Source organism: Sinocyclocheilus anshuiensis, unplaced genomic scaffold, assembly GCF_001515605.1.
Source record: "Sinocyclocheilus anshuiensis isolate Anshui unplaced genomic scaffold, SAMN03320099.WGS_v1.1 scaffold1444, whole genome shotgun sequence".
Classification (NCBI taxonomy): Eukaryota; Metazoa; Chordata; class Actinopteri; order Cypriniformes; family Cyprinidae; genus Sinocyclocheilus; species Sinocyclocheilus anshuiensis.
Window position 1 is genome coordinate 44,363 of NW_015546092.1, and position 17,434 is coordinate 61,796.

The window sequence follows — 17,434 nt, forward strand, 5'->3', positions numbered from 1 at the left end:
CGTAGAACTTCCGTTCATCTTCAGAACACAAATTAAGATATTTCTGATGAATTTCGAGAGCTCTCTGACCCTCCCATAGACAGCAAGGATACTACCACAGTCTAGGTCCAGAAACGTAAATGTGAACATGATTTGAGAAATACACTAAAAATTTGATGTAGGATTTACTTTGCAACCATTTTAATTCAGAAATAGTACATTTCACAAATAATTGCAAAGAAACTACTTTGAATCCTGTTTTTTTTATACAGTGTACTTCATGTAAGTCTACTGCATTCCCCAGTTTACAATGCCTCACACTTTGGGAATCACTGCTCTAGACAACAACAGATTGTGAAACTGAACTTGAGAAACTTGAGACTGTGTGACGACACCCATTTCTTTTTCAGGCTGGTGGTGGCAGTGGAGGAGGCATTTGCACACATTCGTCACATGCAAGAGGAGGAGCAGAAGAAGGCACCTGGTGACGTGATGGACCCACGTGAAGCGGCTCAAGCCATCTTCCCTTCCATGGCCCGAGCACTGCAGAAATACCTCCGCACCACCAGACAACAGCACCTCCACAGCATGGAGAGCATACAGCAGCACTTAGCCTTCTGCATCACAAACAACATGACACCTAAGGTGAGGCCACTGACAGTGACAATCCCAGTGAGGTGGTTTTTATCACAAAATAATCCCAGACAGGGTGTTCATGAATAATCTTGAAGGGATTCATTTTACAGTAAAGACTGGCAGCATATGGAGATAGGAAGGCAGCCAGGCATGTCTGAATCAATCCAATGATCATGTCATATACTGTTGGCTGAGATGCTTTCATCTGATCGATTTTTGAAGGCAGCATTAATGTATCCTTCGCTGCCTTTGATATCCCACAATCCCATACGTTCCATTCCGTGACAGTTGAGCTTAAAAATAAAGATGGTGCCTGAGAGTTGTCACCAAGCCTATACTGTTTTGTTGTAAATCATTAAACTATAATGCTGCCTCTAAAATCTGAGGCACCTTCATGTGCAAACACTGTCTGCAAAGTCAATGTCTGATAGGGCAGCAAGGGAACAAGTCAACTTTCTAAGCTTTTAGATGCAGCTATAGACATAAAGTGTATTTAAATATTATTATGTGAGTGCTACGAGAGATACAAAACTATAAAAATATAGTTTTGCTCTCAGTAGTATGCCATGATTGAGCAGAATCTAGGATGCCGTATGTATGGATCAAGACTGATACAATGTGCCAGGTTTCAGAACAAGTCAGTGGAGCTTTTAAGGCCCGTTCACACCAAGGACAATAACGATAAAAATATAGTTCTAAAAATCGTTCTCAGTATTAAAGAATAGCAGAGTCCACACCACAGCTATAGCGATAAAGGCACAGAGAAACGATATCGTTGGAATCACTTTCAGAATAATTTTTTCCAGCTGATGAATGATACAAACATTGACACCCAATCAGAATCCATCCTGCTACAACGAGCTCGAGAATTTAAAGCGGCAGATGAGTGTGCACTTAGAATAACCAGAAAATATCGTCCACTGGTGTGAACGTTAATATCTTTATAGTTATCGTTCTTGGTGTGAACGGGGCTTTAGTGGAGTCAAATATATGATTGTTTAAGCTCTCATCGACTTTAGTCTAATGTTATTTGACTGTAATGATGAAGTGTGTTTTTGTTTTTCAGGCATTTCTGGAGAGTTATCTGACCACAGGCCCTACACTGCAGTATGGAAAGGACCGCTGGCTTGCCAGGCAGTGGACCCTTATCAGCGAAGCCTCAGTTACCAGTGGTCTGAAAGATGGGGCCGTTTTTCTGCTCAAATGCATTGACTTTAGCCTAGTAGTCACTACCAAAAAGATACCTTATATTCAGCTTGCTGAAGAATTCATCGACCCAAAGTCACACAAGTTTGTGCTTCGACTGCAGTCTGAGACTTCAGTTTAGATGGGGGGTTTTTTTCTCGTTTATTTTGTTTTCAGCAAAAACTGATTTTCTTCTGGGATGTATTTTTATTTGACTTTCAAGTAATATATATGTATATCAAATATTTCAATATATTGCTTTTTCTTTTATGAGTTTGTTTTGTTCGTGCTTACATGTTCATCGGAATTAACACGTTTGCAGTCAAACCAAACAAAATCAGATCAGATAAAACTGTTATGGAGGTTGGGTATAATTACTGAAGACTACATATTAATGTTTGTAAAATACAGAAACAGTAAAGGATGGAGGATAGTGGGTGCAGTCAAATACTTTTTCAGTGGACCACAGAGAGATGGATGGACTCAAATGGGCACGTTTTCTCTGTCTCGCTACTCTATATAAAAACACTCTGGGAATATGATCTGCAGACTTTCTGCAAGATCCACAATAGTGCAGTTGGAGCTGCACAGATGAGACTTTGAGAAACATTGGCCAATTACTGTATCGTTATAGCAACAGGTTTTCCCATCATAAGGTTCACATTGACACCCAATCAGAATCCATCCTGCTACAACGAGCTCGAGAATTTAAAGCGGCAGATGAGTGTGCACTTAGAATAACCAGAAAATATCGTCCACTGGTGTGAACGTTAATATCTTTATAGTTATCGTTCTTGGTGTGAACGGGGCTTTAGTGGAGTCAAATATATGATTGTTTAAGCTCTCATCGACTTTAGTCTAATGTTATTTGACTGTAATGATGAAGTGTGTTTTTGTTTTTCAGGCATTTCTGGAGAGTTATCTGACCACAGGCCCTACACTGCAGTATGGAAAGGACCGCTGGCTTGCCAGGCAGTGGACCCTTATCAGCGAAGCCTCAGTTACCAGTGGTCTGAAAGATGGGGCCGTTTTTCTGCTCAAATGCATTGACTTTAGCCTAGTAGTCACTACCAAAAAGATACCTTATATTCAGCTTGCTGAAGAATTCATCGACCCAAAGTCACACAAGTTTGTGCTTCGACTGCAGTCTGAGACTTCAGTTTAGATGGGGGGTTTTTTTCTCGTTTATTTTGTTTTCAGCAAAAACTGATTTTCTTCTGGGATGTATTTTTATTTGACTTTCAAGTAATATATATGTATATCAAATATTTCAATATATTGCTTTTTCTTTTATGAGTTTGTTTTGTTCGTGCTTACATGTTCATCGGAATTAACACGTTTGCAGTCAAACCAAACAAAATCAGATCAGATAAAACTGTTATGGAGGTTGGGTATAATTACTGAAGACTACATATTAATGTTTGTAAAATACAGAAACAGTAAAGGATGGAGGATAGTGGGTGCAGTCAAATACTTTTTCAGTGGACCACAGAGAGATGGATGGACTCAAATGGGCACGTTTTCTCTGTCTCGCTACTCTATATAAAAACACTCTGGGAATATGATCTGCAGACTTTCTGCAAGATCCACAATAGTGCAGTTGGAGCTGCACAGATGAGACTTTGAGAAACATTGGCCAATTACTGTATCGTTATAGCAACAGGTTTTCCCATCATAAGGTTCACAAGCACATCATCTCAGCCAAATTACCTTCTACTACTGTAAATGCACATCAAAAATTTCCAATGCACATTTTTAACAAACTTGTTTTTGCTGATAGGACATGTGTCTTTGTTTATATATATATATGCACATTGTATACCAATGGGAGATATTGGTGTGTGTGTGTGTGTGTGTGTGTATGTGTGTGTGTGTGTGTGTGTGTGTGTGTGTGTGAGAGAGAGAGATAGAGAGAGACATTGGCAATCAATACAATGATCCACTTAACACATTTTGTTCAAATTTCTTGATCAGATCTAATGTTTTAATAATCATTTCTCTCATTGTTAAATTTTGGACTTGTAAAGACTGTATAGTTTTGGATTATTAAGCATGAGAGGTGAAAAAAAAAATCTGTTCTCAAGCATTAAGGCAAACATTCAAACCAGACACATTTTATAGCACACTACAACATTACACGTTGAAAAGTTAAAATGATGCAAAAAGTATGTCATAATTTAGATTTACAGTTTATCACTGACTTTAAACTGAATACATTTTTAATTATGAGATAAAAGTTTATTATTATGAGACTAAAAATAATGAAAAAATATATGAAGTAAGCCAGAATTTTGACAAAAGGTCAAAATTCTAGTAATTATGACATGAAAAGCTGATATTGAGATGAAAGCTCTTGGTGAGATATAAAAAAATGGATGTGAATACAGTTAAGCTAATGGTGCTGAAGGACACTGTCATGACTTTTAAGAAATTAACAGAGAACATGTACCTATTTTTTCTTTGTGGCACAATTCTTCTTTTTTTCCTCATGACAATTATAAATATGATCACTAAAACCATATGCTTAAATCCCAGATCTATATAAATAAAGAAATAAAGAGGTGCTTGGCCTGTACCCTGCATGTCATGTATTTTAAGAGGTGCTTTTTACAGCAGACTGTAGGGAGTTGTAATTGGACATGGACTCAATTTGAGCTGTTCAGATGAGTAGAGATGATGTGTGATCTCTTGTGTCCTGTCCTGTTTCTTGTTCTATGCCTCACAGCAGTGTAGCTATAAAGAAAACTGTCACGAACGGCTCATGAGAATGTCATCTAGGTCTATGAAATTAAAGAATGTCCCCCCAGAGAACTGGAATGTTTTGTCTGCCAATGTTGAGATACTGCTGAGAAACAACTGATTGGTCATGACCACTGGTCATTTTACCTTGATTTAGGATGTTGCTGTCAGCCCTTGTTAAGGACAGCAAAATTGTTCTAAAACAGATTTTTTTCAGAGTGGGTAATTTTAAAAGAATTATCACAAGTGTTCAAATATCATGCCATATCTATGCATAACATACAATTTAATTTTCTTTTTATTTAGAAACATACGACTGCTTGAAATATATATCAATTAAAGGGATAATTTACCCAACAATTTAAATTCAACAGTTTGACTTTCTTTCTTCTGAGGAACACACACACACACACACACTCAAAAAGTCTTTTGAAGCATTGTTTGTAACTAAACAGTTTTGGTTGACATTGACTTCCATTACATAGGCAAAACAAACACTGAGACATTTCTCACAATATCTCCTTTTGTGTTCCACAGAAGAAAGTCTGTTCATACAAGTTTGATGACAGAATTTTATTGTTCATCACTACATTTTTCTGTCATTGGAAGAATTAACCATCACAGCACCCTCTTGAGGGCAAAATGGATGTGTTAACATTGTCATTGACCTGGTTTTGCACACATAGACTGGCATTTTAGGTTACAATTTTTATTATGGTTTTTTATCATGGGTTATTATTATTCTTCACTTAGCCCTCATTCTCTTCTATTTTACAATGTTATTAAATGCTATTTTTTGCTAAAACTTTTATATTAAGACGTTTTTTAAGACTGTGATGGTGTGGACTGAGTTACTTTATATAAACCACTCATAATGTGACTGTGCCTCTGCTTTTACACAGTGTGTGTGTGTGTGTATGTATGTGTGTGTTATTAAGTTATTCACAATTTACAACTCACACCTCACTTGCTGAAGGCCGCTGTTTGTATGCCTGATTTTGTTATAACAAATGCTTCAAAGCTCACATCATACATTTGAATAAAACAGACATTTTTAATAACACTGAAATTCATCTGTAACCTTTCTTACTGCCAAGTATGTGCTTGTTGAGGTTGTTGAACTGTAGGCATGTTATACAACTGTACTTTGATCTTTTGTTCTGAATTAGCTCTTAAACTCATTGTTCATATAGGCCAGATTATACATATTCATTCCTTCTGATTGCAAATAATGAAAGGGTAAACATATCAGCAATGTCACACTCTTAAGTTTAGAGTGTACTTTTAACCCTCCCTGTGAGACACTGTACTGTATGTGCAAATACATGCCGTGGCAGTAAAACACTCCAGAAGCCTTTCTGTGATTCAGTGCAAAGTGAAACTGCAGTTTTAAATTTGCCACACTGGATTTTCACCTCAGCTTTGCTAGAGATTGGCTGCCCTCATAGATCACATCAGTCATGTGATTGGTCTAATTCATACTGGCGAGTCATATGGGTATGAGTCATATGGGCACATCTGGATTATGTCATAAATCTCGTTGGAAAGAGCATCCATATGAAGGTGAGGGTAACTGAGGCTGAGGGGGAGTGTTCTGCATTACAGTTTAATCACTTAGTCTGGTGGTGCACAGATGTAGTTTCTACTGAATTAAATTACTTTGCGGCTCCATCTGCAGATGTTCCTCCATACTGCTGAGCTAATGATGTTAGATGTGAAAGGTTCTAAAATCATTATGAGAAAGTTCATAAGAAACCCAAACACATTTACATGCAGTCGCTATCTACACTATAGTATACAATATATATATATATATTATTACGTTGAAAACGGCTGAGTAGAATTTTTTCAGGTTTCATTGATGAATAGAAAGTTCAGAAGAACAGCATTTATCTGAAATAGAAATCTTTTGTAACATTATAAAAGTCTTTATCGTCACTTTTTTTATCAATTTAAAGCATCCTTGCTAAATAAAAGTATTAATTTCTAAAAAATTAATTATTATTATTATTATACTGACTCCAAGCTTTTGAATGCTATAGTGTATAATGTTACAAAAGCTTTTTATTTCAGATAAATGCTGATCTTTGGATCTTTCTATTCATTAAAGACTCCTGAAAAAAAAATGTGCTCAACTGTTTTAAATATTGATAATAATAATAATAATAATAATAATTGTTTATTGAACAGCAAATCAGCATATTAGAATAATTTCTGAAGGATCATGTGACACTGAAGACTGGAGTAATGATGCTGAAATTTCAGCTTTGATCACAGAAATAAATTACATTTTAAAATATATTGAAATAGAAAGCAGTTATTTTAAATAGTAAAAATATTTCACAATATTACTTTGCTGTACTTTGGATCAAATAAATGCAGGCTTGGTGAGCAGAAGAGACTTCTTTAAAAAAAACATCTTACTGTTCAAAAACTTTTGACTGGTAATTTAAATAGGGACAGTCCAAAGACTTCTGATATTTTTTTAAACACAGCTAGTTATAAATACTATAACCTAATCCAAACAGAAAACTTCATGTATTTTTATGTAGTGTTTTTACAAATTAGGGTATTGCTAGATTGCAATGATTGCTGTGCCAAAAGGACATTTAATCAGATTTAGCTCACTTCTACAAATTTGTCGACCAAACATGATTAAATATAGGTACATGTAGCAATGTTAATACAAAGATTATATAACTGAATAGTATTTTGTGTTCTTTATTGAACATGTTGATACATCTTAAATGTCCCATAAAATTCACAAGTAATACTACAGAACACCCTATTTCTTGTAGCCATATACAGTTCCAGATGAATAAGCAGCACCAGAATTATAATATGTCATTATATGTTTTTACGTTTTGCATTATCAAATGTCTCTTGCTGGCAATGCAGACAGTTCTATAATAAATCGAGTCAACTCTGTAATTAATAAACCATCAGTCATTAAAATAAACAGAATCAATACAATCTGCAGAAAGATCGTTACAGAACTCTGTGGTTATCGTTTTCCTATATACCACTTAATCATCATCATCATCACCATAATGGTCTTCATCACTACTATCATCATCGATATCGTCATCGTCGTCGTCGTCGTCGTCATCATCATCATCATCATCATCCTCAGTGTTGACCTTTCCAGAGAGAACATCCTCTATCCAGTCCTCCAGCTCCTCCGCTGACGGTAAAGCTTCATCATTAGGCATGTTCAACCACACACTGTCAGCCTGGTCAACACACACACACAAGTAAAAGATGAAAAGAACACAGAATATATAGGCTTTGCACCTTATTTTGCCACGTAGAAGTAAGCTTTTTTCTGTGAATGTGTGAGACTTCTGATTCAGTAGGTAAATAAACAGAAGAGTAAAAAAAAGTGCTGTAAACAAACTATTTGTGCTACAAATCAGTTTGTTTATAATTATCTAATCGGATATATTTAATCATCCAATTGTCCAAGTGGATGATGCACACTGGTGGTGGTTGAGGAGAGACCCCCCCCATCCCCCACATGATTGTAAAGCGCTTTGGGTGTACAACAATACACAATAAAAGCGTTATATAAATGCATCATTCATTCATTCGTTCAATTATCATAATACTTTAACATGCTAAGAAACACCCGTTTGCAATATCAAGCAGCATAACAGACTGTTTTTTACATAAAATAACTAGAAGCGAATGAGGAATGTCCACTTTTCGAATTCAAATTAGACTTTTTTTATTAAACTGACTTAAAAAAAATTATAACCCTTTAAGAAAAAAATTGAAAATGATCTTTTAAGATTATTCAAGCAATTTTTTACTGTGTGTATTTACTAATGAACGAATAAATAAATGAATGCATTAATGAATTATGAAGCATGTGGTTTTCAAATTTGTGCAGCAATGTTATATTATTTTCTGTATATTATACAGAAATTAATATAATATAATATAATTATTATTTTCTGTATATGTTATGTACTATTATGTAGTTCTGTATATTATTTTATTGTAAAAGTAAAATATTTCAGCAGTTGTTACACCTGTGTAATGACATGGTTTATTGTGCTGTAGATCATGAATATGTTATGTGAAGCTTTCCCTTAAAAGGGGTATGTCATACATCGCAATATAGGATGAAGAGACATTTTCAAATGAAATTGTTACTTACATCAGTCACATTCACCACACCAATCTGGGGTCTGAAAAGATCCACCTTAAAGGTTTTCTCCCAGTATGTAGTTAACTGAAGACAAATTAACCATTACAATATGGACACAATGTTTACGTTCAAGCAGTGAAGCACTGTGTAGAAATGGATGGAATATCGTCTCACCAAAGGAAATTCATCAGGATCAATCCAAACTATGCTGAGATCTGGGTTTTTGGTATTGTCCCTTGCAACCTCCTTTAGAATTTCCAGGAATTCATAACCATCTATGAAATGAAAAAGGAATAAGCACAAATTAAATGCTATTAAGACAATCATTCTGTGCTACTAAATCATGTCTTGGTAATGGCAGTAAGAAATGTTCAGCTTGTTCTCTGTTGTAAAGAATTGAAAACCTGGATCCTCCTCCTCAGCAAAGGCAACAATGTGGATTCCGTCCATGTCATCCTCCTGTTGATTGAGCAGAGACAGATCACTTCAAGTAAAGAACCAACAGCCGTTTAATTGACAGTTAACTTTTAATGGGCCTGCAGACACTCCCACAATCCAGTCTTGCTCACCCAAGTCTCAAACATGTCCTCAGCACGAAGCTTTCTCAGAGTAGGCCTGAGTGAAGATCAAACACTGTGTTTTTAGAATGAATGAAAATTCCTATTTTAGATGATCTTTGGCAATGGCAAAGTTCTGAGGATGCCACTGATATCACCTTCTGTGTTGATTGACAAAATCCACTATCTCCTCCTCTGTGTTGGGTTTGTCAGGAATGGTGACAGGCTCGTCCATGAAGGGCTCATAGAAATCGATTTCATTCATTTTTAGTGTCAGTTGTTTAGCCACCTGCAGCATGAAACCGTTACAAATGAAGCCAATACATAATTATTTTTCCTCAAAGATGGAGGACACACAAGTATGCTCTCACTCTTGTGGTTATAAATACACATTCTTCTATACCAGAATAACACATCTCATGGTTTTCATTCTTGTTATTGTTAAGGAATGGACTGTACGCACCCTTTTGTCAAAAGTGGCAAAAAACTTCACATATGGTTGGAACTTCTCTGCAGTCACCTGAAAGGCCTTATAATCTGAGAAACAAAAAGAACGTAAGAAAAATACAAGCACAAATCTAAAAAACTGTAATAACATGGTAAACGGTGGCAGTGCTGAAGCACCACACAGCTACTGCTCTCACAACATAACCAGAGGTCACAGCAAAGCCTTCCCAGCTAAAATGGGATTTTTAATAAAAGCTGAATAGCAGTCATGTAAAGAAATTAAGCCCTTTTGCCGTTTTTTCTGCTGTGCCTTTTTGGGGAATGGCTCTATAACTGTGCTGATCTCTTTGACCAGTTAGGCAGCATTTAATAGTCTGTGGGGTTATCATAGTCCCTGTTTTTTTTTTTTCTCAATTAAATTAATGTACTATATTTTAGATTGATAATGTTTTTTATTTCATATTTTGTATTAGCGGGATTTTATGATAATAAATGATTTTATGGAATAGTGATCCATTTATTACCTTTGTTTGTTAGCTTTTTGAGCACATAGACCTGAAAATGAAATTTCCAACTTAAACTGTAGTAAATCGTGAATGCTTTGGAGCACAGACTTACGTTTTGTCTCTTTTTAAAGAAGACACTTGGAAGACACTTTTAGTGAAAAAGCTATATGTTTATTATGAAAAATGAACAAAAATACTATTTTAAAATTTTATTTCAAATATATATTTTCCAAAACATGTTTTACTCTAAAACTGCAAGAAAATCAAAGCCATAAATCTAAACAAGTTGTGTTCCAAATCTGAGGTTGATATCTCAAAAAATTTGCTTTCAGTAAGATTTTGTTTGGAAAAGGCCTAACAAAGCTGTGGCCATAATTCATGTCAAACACGGACTAATTATAACACATAATTTATCATACTTTGTTAAAAATGTCCTAAAAACACTCAAGTTTGCTGAATGATATTAAAGATTACTGTCCTCATATCATGTGAACATTTTCAAAATTGCTACTTATGGATGATTGCATTACATTCTCTCTACTTATTGCTGATTCTCACTAGGTGTCATGGGGCGCTTTTCCACTGCGTGGTACGACTCGGCTCGGCACGGCTCAGTACGGCACGGCACGGTTTGGCTCGGCACGGTTTGCGTTTCCACTGCAGTTCAGTACCGCTTTAGAGTGGGTGGGATTATTCACATGTCGTTATAGTTGCGCCGCCTCTACTACCACGACTCCTAAAAAAACATTTTCATTCCGCGTCGCCCTATCAAGCTCTCGCTGGATCCGCTCCTCTGCTATCAACGAGAGGAACGTCTGTTCTTCCGCAACAGACAACAAAACGTTTTGGTAGTTAAAAAAGGTGCGCTCATTCAAAACAGTTGCGTTCGATCCTTCGCTGGCTGTGCTGAATGCTGATTTAAATCTAGCGGTTCTTTTGTGTTTGTGTCGCAAGTTCAGTGTAGTGACGATTCTCTCCGGCCAATCCGTGATCAGCAGAGTTTACACGTCACGTTTTGGTAACGGTACGGGTCACTTGAAACCTCAACCGAGGTGGTACTGAAAAAAGTACCAGGTACTGTACCCAGTGGAAAAAACCCCAAAAGTTAACCGTACTGTGCCGTACCATGCAGTGGAAAAGCGCCAATGGTAGATCACGTTTTGGTCAGAGTTTGAGTTGGACTCCTGAGTCCTGAGTTTGGAGTTTCCTGTTCTGTTTCCTTTGTTTGTTTTAGTTACCATTGATGTTTGAGTAATTCATCAGACTTGTTTCTCATTGCTTTCACTGGTTTGTTCATTTATATTTAGCCTGTTTTCTGTCAATCTTTGTGCCATCTTTGTTCGCATTTTGCTGGTTAGTCTGTTCAAGTGTTTTGATATTTGAGAATCCTGAGTAACTTTGTTATTTTTGAGTGTTTGAATAAATTGAGACAGCTGCAGTTAGATCCTGCTCTTTTATCCCTGCTACAACCATGCCGTGACAGAAAGATGGAAACAGAGTTTTTTGGACATTGCTCATCTCACTCGTAATGATGACGACAGACTCTGTGTGCAGGGGCAGGAGTCAGCACTCAGATAAAGAGATGCCTGCCTGGAAATGCTCCTCAACAGACGTTTGTGGAATATGTGAACTGGGTCCTTCTCCAATGTGGATCCCCCTTCACCATCAGCAAGAGAGTGGAAGATATTTACCCACCCAAAGTCCAGCAAATCATTGATACCTCTGTGGAAATTTTTAAAAAAGCCCATCGCAGACCCAGAGCCAGAGCTGATGCCTGCCACAGACCATGTGCCAGAGCTTATGCCCTCTATGGAGCCAAAGCCTGCAGACACATCTGTCCCAGAGGTCAAAGCCGGCCTACCAGTCTGACCAGGTGCGTGAGCCAGCAACACTGTGTGTTCCAGTGGGCATGCTCATGGAGTTCGAGGGCATGGAGTGGAGCCAGACCCACACTCCCATCGCTGAGGGTGAGCTGCAGCTGGCCTCTGTGGTATTAAATGAGGATTTATTCCCCAAAACCTCACTTGCCCATTATTTCCGCCCAGCCCTAAGTCTCCTGTATCTCCCCTGGTTCTGCTCAGCCCTGAATCTCCCATGTCTCTGCTGTTTGCGACCAACTCTAAATCTTCTACGTCTCTGCTGGTTCCATCTCACCCTGAATCTCCTTTGTTAACCATTACAAAGTCTCCTTTGGTGACATTGCTCCTGCCCAGGCTCTCTCTCTCCTCCTCTGTTAAATCTAGCCAGTTCTCTGGTCCTGTCTCTACTGTATCCCTTTAGTCCCTCAGTTCCTCCATCAGTGCCTCCATCCACCTGCTCTGAGTCACTAGCGGGGGGCTTCCTGGTCTCCAGCTCTGTTCCCTGGCTACACTCAGGCCTCCTAGCCCTGGACTCCACTTTGGCCTTCTGACCCTTCGGCTCCCCCTGGGCTCCACAGAGTTCCGTCGTTCCTCAGACTCCACAAGGCTCCCTTGTCCCTCTGGCTCCGGCTTGATCAGTCGTTGACCTGCTTCCACCACGGTCTTCCAGTCCTCTGGCTGTGCCTCATCCCTCCATCCCTCTTGTTCTAACAGGCTCCTCCTTCCCTCCGGCTCCAACTCACTCAGTACTCACTGCCTCCAGCTCTGGCCTGGCCTGCTGAGTCCCCATCTCCTCCGCGGTCCTGTGAGCCTGAGCCTTGGCCCTCAGGGTCTCAGGAGTCTCCCTGGGTCTTTGGCTCATTAGTTAGTATCTGCCTGGGCTTGTCTCCACCTCAGTTGGTCGGGCTCCTGACTACACCATGTCTCCTCCCTCCTTTGGTTCCGCCATGGTACTGCATCCTAGTGGCCCTGTTGGGGGTCACTTCCTGACTCCTCTTGACATCTACTCTTTGGCTCTTCCTGCCATCATCTCCTCCCTGGGTCCTACCTTGTCCATGGGGTCCATTCGGCCAGCTCCACAATCTCTTCCTAAGCCCCCTCCTTCCCTCCTTTTTTGGACTTATGTTAAGACGCATTGACACGCCTTTTAAAAGCGGGGTACCGTCACAGTAGATCACATTTTGGTTTGAATTTGAGTTGATTTTTCACACTTTCCTTTTTTCTTTGTTATATTTTTATTGAGGTCCCCTTTGATAGAAATCATGTTCCGGGGAGGCCTACTTGAACCACGGGGCCTCAAGCAATTGAGTGGTTTACGTGATGCCTAAACACTCTACTGATTAGAGCATAGCCGTAAAATCATAATTTTACATGCAGAGTATACTGGTAAGCAAAAAAGCCACTCACGTTCAGAGTTTTCGCCCTTAAAGTAGCCGATAAGGCGTATGTCTTCATCCATTCGCTCAAAGGCACGTTGTTCCATGGGATTACTGATCAACTCCACTGGGTCCTCCAGCAGCTGAAGAATGATGTGAAACACACACATTATGAAAATTAACTGAAAAATTAAGTCAGAAACATTATTTATATGTAAAAAAAATATCTTATAAAAATGAAATAAAAATTGCTTAAGCAACTTTAATACATTAATTTATACCATCAATCTACTTTATATAGGATTAATATGTAGAAATGACTCTTTAAAGTAACAATTGCAGGTTACTACTTTTGCAGTTAGAGAGCCATGTTAGCAAGATCCATAATCTTAAAAGCTGTTTAAACAGTATATCAAAAAGCACAGCCACAGTATATGCACAAATTTCACTCACATCTAGCAGGAATTCAACCAGTGTATCTGCAGAGAGCTCTCCATCAAACTCAATCACTCTTTCATGCTTAAACACATAGATGCTTCCTTCCTCCTCCAGACCTAATGGACAAAGATCACATGATTCAGTGAGGATGCTGTGTGTCAAACCTCAACAATGCCAAGACATATTAGGTGTTTGTTACTGAAACGGAAAAGTAAGAAAACTTTATCTAAAAAGCAATGTAATTAGCACAGTGACTCTTACCAAGCTTTTTGGCAACCTTAGCATCTTTATGTGAGTCTAGCAATCCAAAACCAATATCCTTGTCTTCCAGAACTTGAGCAGCAAGCTGGTGATGCATGGAAGAGACACATCAGTACATTCATAGTGTGAGAATTATATACACAACTGTTGTCTATAATACCAATTTAGTCTGGGCCAACACTTTCACAGTATATCTAAGGAGTCTTAAACCTGGAAAAGTTTTGTGTAATGTATGGCTGATATCTGCATATAGTCGAATCTATACTTCATTAACTTTGTTATCATAAGTAGACCCAGCATCGGTGTTTGTGGAGCCTTTGTTAGCCTCAAAATCAGGTCAGTCTTTACACTAAATTGCACATCAGGTAGACACAGAAAGCAGATGTACAGTCTGACACCCTGGTGCAGCCAATTGTTACTCGATGCATTTTATATGGAGCATCTGAAACTATTTTTGATATTCAGGTTTATATAATACTTCACTCAGCTGCTTATCCTGAAGAGCCTCAGATCTAGTATTTTCAAGTATATTTTCTAAGTCAATGATTTCCAACCGAGGGTACTAATGCATATTCCACGGATCACTTAGGTTAAAAAAATTGGGTTAGAAAACTGAAACTGGAAACTGTGTCAACGACAAATGGTTAGTGTCCAAAAGAAAAAAGAAAAAAAAGAAAAAGATAGTTAACTAACTATATCATACCAAAAACTCTCATACCACTTTAAATACAAATGTAATTTAGTTACATTTCAAAAAGGTACCTTACATGACCATCCAATAAAAACGGATACATATTTTTTATACACCTTGAAAACATACGAGTGTACACATTTTAACCATTCTAATTAGGTTTTGCAATATATTTTTTAAAAAGGTAAAAATATCTTACAACCTGAACTAACCCTGTCATGTCAGAACATTTGAAACTACAAGATATTTTAAGAGACTTATGACTTTGACACAAATGTTATTCAGGGGTCTTCTCTGATATAATTTCCTGTTTTATATATCAAATTAAAATTAATTATTAAAGCTAAACTGTTTATTTTTATTTTTTATTTAATTAAAATGAATTTAAAATTAATCATAAAAAATTCCTACCAGTTTCCACATGTAGTGTGTGTTAGACCTCCTCCCACCCAAATAAAAGTTAATCATAATACATATGATGGTCTGTTCTAAAAATATACCATTCAGCACATCTGTCCTTATTCATCCACCAAATTCTTCAGTTGCAATAATTTCTTACCTCCAGAACCATCTCCCTCATGTGAAACTGCTGCTGGAGCTCCTTATCTGAAGGCAGGGGTTCGTGAAACAGCAAACACATCATGTCATACTTCTTTAATGCCTTCTTATAGTTTCTCTCATTGACATTAAGAACTCTGTCCTTGCCATCGAAACTGGGAAACTCCAGACCCTCCTCTGCAGAAGAGTACAGGAGAAAATCTATGCAGGAAACCAAGACAAGCCAGACAGACAGCATAGTAGCAATGATTGAACAGGTGAATGAAAAGAAGAGATTGCTGGAAAGAGTCCAGGTAAGATCCTGCAGGACAGTGAGGCTGACCAACAAAATGAGACTCAATGAGTAGTTCTTCAGCACTAAAAAACATCTTATGCTCTCTTCCTCCCTCTGCCACCTCACCTCTTCCCAACAATTAGGCAAAGACATGATAGGATAAGATATTTGAGAGATGTTCCAATGAGTATTTCCCTGGTGAATTTAGGCCTCTTTTAGTGACCCAGTCATTTAAAGGCTAAAAATAAATCATGATCTGAAGAAAAAGAGGACAGACATGAGTACCATAGGGAATGACAGTACACGTCTCTCAACATGTAGAGGATAATCATTGTAGAAAAAAATCAAAATATAGGTCACCTGAACACATGAAAAAAGTCCTGTGTACCTACAGTTAGGGTACACTTTCAGAAAAAAAAGGTACAATGCACACATGTACCTTATTTACCCTAAAGTGTACACAAGTGCTTTAAAGGTACATATTAGTACCTAAAATGTACATGTTAGTACCTTAATGGTACATATTTGTACCTTTCGAAAGGTGCCGCCCCAGTGACAGCTTTTATTGTGTGGTTTTTTTTTTTTTCTGAGAGTGTAATAGGAATACAGGTTAACACTGGGAACATCTTGACAGAAGATCAGACATCTTGAATGATACAAAGGTTATACTGTATGGATTTAGATGATGGGTACCAGCTCAGATGAGAGTAAAAGGGAAGAAGATAGCAAATGGGTGTGCAAAGAAGCACTTTGCAAAGGAAAGAGATATAGACATACATGTAAAATATACAGTAATAAGAGCATCAGATGAGGAGCAGATGGCAAAAACGATAGGAGGAAGACAGAACAGGTAAATAGTTTTATAGCATTCAAATAAAAATACAAGACGAAACCATAATCTCCAGATTTTGGCTCATTTTAGGAGGGTAAGATGGGTGAAGAAACCCCCTTAAGAACAATGTCCGTATACTGATAAACTGTAACACATTTACATAAGTTTAGCATGTAAAGGATCATTAAGCATGACCCAACAGACTAGGAATCAAATTGAAACAGTTAACAGTTTAGTTGTAATGGCACAAAAATTAAAAATATGAAAGGAGGCCATCTTGCCCCACCACTGGAACAAAAATTACCCCCTACATGCGGCAAGATGCCCCCAGGGGTATCTGACCTTTACAGAACATTTTATCTAAAGGCCAAATTAATCCTAATAATTTTATTTTCAGGAAATAAATGCCATTAACTTAACTGGTAAATTTGTGCATTTTGCCAATGTAATTTAAATAAATTTACTTAAATGGAATGTATCTTTATATGACAAATAAAGTGCAGAAGCATATTACACAGAGAAGTATCTGAAAGGCAATTACATTCAACATTTAAACCTGAAAACATGTCACAATATAGCAACAGTTACAATGCAGTGAGACTGCACTATTCCACTCACTTTTAGATTTTTATTTTCTTTTTTTTATATATATACCGTTTTTTACAAATGAGGATGTCCCTGGATGTCAGGGGTTATTGGTTAGATCACTTAGAATTTGTCCCCAAAATATTGTATCTACACACACTCACACACAGTTATTTTATCCCCTCATAGTCAATATAGTCAATTAATACTTACTGTATTGCGTTTTGATTTACAGTTTGATATAACCACCCATTAAACGAAGCCCAAGTGCCACCTACAGGCCTATGTGAAGTGTAGTCTGTTGGGGCAAGAACAAGCGAGATCGGCACATGAAAGGACAACTTTTATGTTAATAATG

At 37.6% G+C, this 17,434-nt stretch overlaps 2 protein-coding genes across 2 annotated transcripts in view; one reads left to right on the top strand and one right to left on the bottom strand.

Moving 5' to 3' along the window:
- LOC107700098 (vang-like protein 1) overlaps positions 1 to 3,650 on the top strand; it is a 46,895-nt gene extending 43,245 nt beyond the window's left edge. Inside the window, exons 10-12 of the mRNA XM_016501621.1 lie at positions 390 to 624; positions 1,682 to 2,456; positions 3,480 to 3,650. Of these exons, the coding sequence (XP_016357107.1) occupies positions 390 to 624; positions 1,682 to 1,942 (496 nt within the window). The 3' untranslated portion in view covers positions 1,943 to 2,456; positions 3,480 to 3,650. The remainder of the gene's footprint in view (positions 1 to 389; positions 625 to 1,681; positions 2,457 to 3,479) is intronic.
- Positions 3,651 to 7,565: 3,915 nt separating this feature from the next.
- LOC107700101 (calsequestrin-2-like) lies at positions 7,566 to 15,791 on the bottom strand. Its single transcript, XM_016501623.1, has 11 exons — positions 15,387 to 15,791; positions 14,137 to 14,221; positions 13,891 to 13,991; positions 13,469 to 13,580; positions 9,713 to 9,786; positions 9,408 to 9,538; positions 9,262 to 9,307; positions 9,097 to 9,151; positions 8,867 to 8,967; positions 8,702 to 8,776; positions 7,566 to 7,772 (listed from the first exon to the last, which is right to left on the bottom strand). Exons 1-11 carry the CDS (start codon positions 15,621 to 15,623, stop codon positions 7,566 to 7,568), a joined length of 1,224 nt encoding a protein of 407 aa, XP_016357109.1. The 5' UTR covers positions 15,624 to 15,791.
- Between the last annotated feature and the right edge of the window lie 1,643 nt (positions 15,792 to 17,434).